Source organism: Populus alba, chromosome 11 (assembly GCF_005239225.2).
Source record: "Populus alba chromosome 11, ASM523922v2, whole genome shotgun sequence".
Taxonomy (NCBI): Eukaryota; Viridiplantae; Streptophyta; class Magnoliopsida; order Malpighiales; family Salicaceae; genus Populus; species Populus alba.
Genome location: NC_133294.1, coordinates 11,753,315 through 11,757,862, shown reverse-complemented (window position 1 = coordinate 11,757,862; position 4,548 = coordinate 11,753,315). Strand labels below are relative to the sequence as shown.

The 4,548-nt window shown below is 37.0% G+C and overlaps 1 protein-coding gene across 1 annotated transcript; it reads left to right on the top strand.

The window, feature by feature from the left end:
- Window positions 1–1,167: 1,167 nt before the first annotated feature.
- Window positions 1,168–3,713, top strand: LOC118035351 (GDSL esterase/lipase At5g55050). Its single transcript, XM_035040890.2, has 5 exons — window positions 1,168–1,542; window positions 1,976–2,106; window positions 2,341–2,574; window positions 2,774–3,026; window positions 3,153–3,713. The coding sequence occupies exons 1-5, from the start codon at window positions 1,296–1,298 to the stop codon at window positions 3,371–3,373; spliced, it is 1,086 nt and encodes a 361-aa protein (XP_034896781.1). The 5' UTR covers window positions 1,168–1,295; the 3' UTR covers window positions 3,374–3,713.
- Window positions 3,714–4,548: the final 835 nt, after the last annotated feature.

The following is a 4,548-nucleotide window of genomic DNA, read 5'->3' as shown; positions in this document are numbered from 1 at the left end:
TCCTTCGGTACATACCGACAACATATTTCCGTAGGTAAATATCGATGAAATTAGTGATGAAAAAGATTCGGTCGGTAAAAATTACTACAATATACCAACAGAAATAATCCGTTAGAGTTTTCTTTGATATTGGTCGATTTTCTAGTAATTGAGCATAACGACACCTAATCAAGACAAATACAAAAAATATGTAAAATATAAATACAATTGAAACCAAATCACCATATAGTTGTTTAAAATAAACTCTCGAGCATATCCAAAACCAACTCTTAAATTCAAGCTACGAAGTCGTATGTGTTCTTCTCACATCTTATTTTACAAAATTATTAGCCTCACACAAAACAAACAGGGAGAGATAAGAGAGAAACGAGACCTGAAAACTATTTTTCAGCAGTCTTTAAACATTGAATGCTGAGGCTTGATCAACGGATAGACTTCTGGCTACCTTCCTTCCCATGTAGGTACTAGATAGGACCCATCCATTTAACAGTAATAGCCGACATGGTTTCGAAATTTGATGTCATACACACATCTGATAGTTACATGACGCGCATGCATTCATGGATAATCCAAATTGAAGCAGAGCAAAACGCTGACCGATACTGTACTGCACATTTAGCTACTGATACCTCTACAAAGTATGGAGGGGATTGAATTAAAATTGTTGTTAATGTTACTATTATTCAAGAGATTGAAGACTGGTTTGACCGTCAGATAGACTGACGGGATTCTAATTAATTTCTGATGCAGCCTTGTGAACGCAAACAGACTAAATCCCAAGCGAGTCTAGAAGTCCAGCGCCATCCATACAAAGCCATCAGCAAGAACAGTGTATATGCGCGTTGCATGGTAAACTGAAGTAAATTAGGCATCAAAGACCAACACAAAGGGGAAGTTTTTGCAAAATCAAATATGAACTCACGCATATAACTCATTTCCTTTAAGTGAACTATTGGTAGATTTGAAATAAAACAGCGTAGTGGTCTTTTATGATAACAACATTTATAATTGAAAATTGGTGGAGTTGCCTTTACGAACTCTCAAGTTCCCACGCAGCATCCCTTTTAATATCTTATTTTCACACTAGGAAGAAAAGAACAGAAAAACAAAGATAGACCCGCAATCCTTTCATCTCATCGTAATAATATCTTTTTTTTTTGTTACAGAATTGAACTTTTTTTTGTTACAGCATTGTAATAATATCTAGCTACAGCAATAACAAGAGATCGTTCCAAGACATTTATGTATCTATATATACACTCTTGGGAAGCGTGCTTTTGTTCATAGCTAGGAAAATGGGTAACAAGTCATTTCTTCCGAGTTTCTTGGTTGGTTTTGCCCTCATCTTGAGCTTCAAATTCGCCAACGCTCAAATGGTGCCAGCCATTTTTGTTTTTGGTGACTCCCTGGTAGATGTGGGAAACAACAATTACCTCCCAGTGTCGGTTGCCAAAGCAGATTTCCCTCACAACGGCATCGATTTTCCTACAAAGAAAGCTACAGGAAGGTTTAGTAATGGGAAGAACGCAGCGGATTTCCTCGGTGAGTTCCGTGCATTCATGGATATAAAGATGTTTGCATGCAATCTAATTAACAAATCTCAACTCTATAATGCTATATATACCAGATTATAAATTAATACACACAGTAAACCGAAGTAGAGTCCCAATTAATCTAGCTAACATCATTCTTTCCAATATGTTTAAGCTCAAATCCATCTCATGCATCTCTCCTGAATCAGTGCCTGTCTTAGCTCTAGACAAAGTGAAACGCTGAGCGCGCATGTACATATATACACACACAACTTTTTATTGCATGTTATAGTTCGCCCAGCAAGCCGTATGTACTGTAGGTACTAACTTTTTTTTAAGTAACCAGAGCAACCAGTACATCGAGTTGCTCTCTTGATTAAACAGTAGTTCCATGCTTTCTGGGTTCGTTGTCTTATTTAATAATATATATATAAATTGTGCAGCTCAGAAAGTGGGCTTACCTACTTCACCGCCATACCTATCCGTCTCGCCAAAGAATACCTCCTCCTTTATGACCGGTGTCAGCTTCGCTTCTGGTGGTGCGGGAATCTTTAATGGCACAGATCGAACTTTGGTAAACTAAAACATAACCTGATCTTCTGTTTGGATAATTAATTCCCTTTACAAGCTGTTTACTTTTTCAAATTATGGAACTGTCTTTGACCGCTTGTAAAATGGACTATATCGAGCCAATTGAAAAAAATTCCTGAGATTTTTCTTCTGCGTGCAAGCCACAATATACATGGTGGTTGCTTTCAGCTTTATGCTTTTATTAATATTCTTTCTTCTTTCCAATTTACTCAATTAGGGCCAAGCTATACCACTCACTAAACAAGTTGGCAAATATGAATCAGTATACGGCAATCTGATCCAACGGCTGGGATTGTCTGGCGCACAGAATCGCCTGTCTAAATCACTCTTTGTCATTGTCATTGGTAGCAATGATATTTTCGATTACTCCGGTTCGTCTGATCTCCGAAAGAAAAGCACCCCACAACAATACGTGGATTCGATGGTTCTTACACTCAAAGGCCTGCTTAAGGTATTTGGCCTGATTCCGCTGTTTACTTACTGGTCTGATTTACAGATCTCTCTATTCTAATGCTAAGCTGGATAAAGTTCTTCCTGTCAAGATTTGGTCCATTAGACACAATCCCCTTTGCTTAATTACTCTATCCTTCTTTGGAGTAGCTTGTTTCCGCAGCTTTAATTACTAATTGACTCCGTCACTTGCTGAGCAGAGATTGTACACTTCTGGTGCGCGTAAATTTGTATTTGCTGGCATTGGGCCACTTGGCTGCATTCCATCACAGAGGATTAAGAACCAAACAGATCATGGATGCAACGAGGGCAGTAATCTCATGGCTGTTGCGTACAATAAAGGGCTAAACTCGATATTGCAGGAATTGAAATCAAATCTCAATGCCATGTCCTATTCCTATTTCGACACCTACGCCTTGATGCACAATATCATTCAAAACCCAGCAACCTATGGTACGTAACAAGCATGCATGCTTCATGAGCTGGTTAGCATGGCATTAACAATTAATTATAGTCTCATTAATCATCTTAACTTTGCAAGCAAATTAGCTAATTAATTATTGCTCTTCACGGTGTCAGGGTTTACCGAGGTTGAGGCTGCTTGTTGTGGGCGCGGGAAATTGAACGCCCAGATTCCATGTCTGCCCATTTCAAAATATTGCCCCAATAGGAGAGATCATGTTTTCTGGGATTTGTATCATCCTACAGAGACTACTGCCGGCATTCTTGTTGATGCTATTTTCAATGGACCACTGCAATATACATTCCCCATGAATGTGAGGCAGCTTGTGACAGTTTAAGTGTAGCAACAAGACACGCCTGAAATATGTGTTCGGAGGAGAGGTTTACCTTTGTCGAGGGCTGTACCAAAAGAAACAGAAAATGTGTAATTGTATTAGCAGCTGTAGCTATCAGTTTGTGAAATAGAGCACTGGTGATGGGAAATGAAAGTTGAATGATATGAAGAGTGATTAGCATTCAACAAGAGAGAAGGATTTCATGAAATCTGAGAGAGAAGAATAAAGCAGTTATGAAGATTACACTTACAAATTAATTATGTATTACTCGTGCCAGCCCAGAGATAACTATCAACGTACTGAAATTCTAACAGCTATAAAAACTATCTGTCTATTGTTACAACATGTGTCGACAATCTTTTATTCCTATCAGTATACAAAAGCAAAGCCTTATTAACCAACGCCTTCAATTCGTTTCTCAATCGTCATCATCGGCCAAAATGTTGCCCTTTGTCCTCATGTTACTGAATTGATTCCCTTGAGAAGCACTTGTATCAGTACTCTCTAGTTGAGATCGAAATCTATTCCTCAAGCTTAAAATCAGGTTATGTGCAAATCAAATGCATATTCCCAAGCGGCATCAGCTGGTGAGCTGTGAGACCTATGAATAAGAAGCTTTGTGGCCTTCAAATTTCTCCTTTTAACCATTTTCCTGTAACTGCTTGAGTGTCAAAAATATAAATATATGAAAATTCAAAATATGTATTTGTATACATTTTAGAATTTAATAATCAGTTTATTAAATTCATGAAAAATTAATTAATATTTAATAAATCATTATTTTTTTAATTCATGAGTATTTATGGTTAAAAATCCTAGTATAAAAGGATGAATCTACAAGTAAGGCTGTTATTTGAAATATCGGAGTTGACTAGAAAATTTTCAAAGTTATTCTAAATGTTTATCAATTTTAACTGAAAGTATTTTTCACCGTAATACACAAATTACAAATATCTTTTTCTTAAGAATTCATTTGGATACACGAGTCCATAATAAATTCTTAAGTGGATCTATTCATACAAGTAAATCTTCATCCCAAACTACAGATAGACCATCAATCAAAAAACCATCAAAACTCCTAAACCACATCAAATCACAAAGCAACTTACCTCAAGTAGGGTGTGCTAAGGATGCTAATACATTTCTTAGCCACAATCAATCCCTTATCTTTAAAATCT

Excerpts from the sequence above, each read along its gene's own strand:
- LOC118035351 (XM_035040890.2), top strand. The coding sequence starts at position 1,296 with ATGGGTAACAAGTCATTTCTTCCGAGTTTCTTGGTTGGTTTTGCCCTC. Across the intron at positions 2,107-2,340 it reads ATGGCACAGATCGAACTTTG|GGCCAAGCTATACCACTCAC; the intron begins GTAAACTAAAAC and ends TTACTCAATTAG. Across the intron at positions 2,575-2,773 it reads CACTCAAAGGCCTGCTTAAG|AGATTGTACACTTCTGGTGC; the intron begins GTATTTGGCCTG and ends CTTGCTGAGCAG.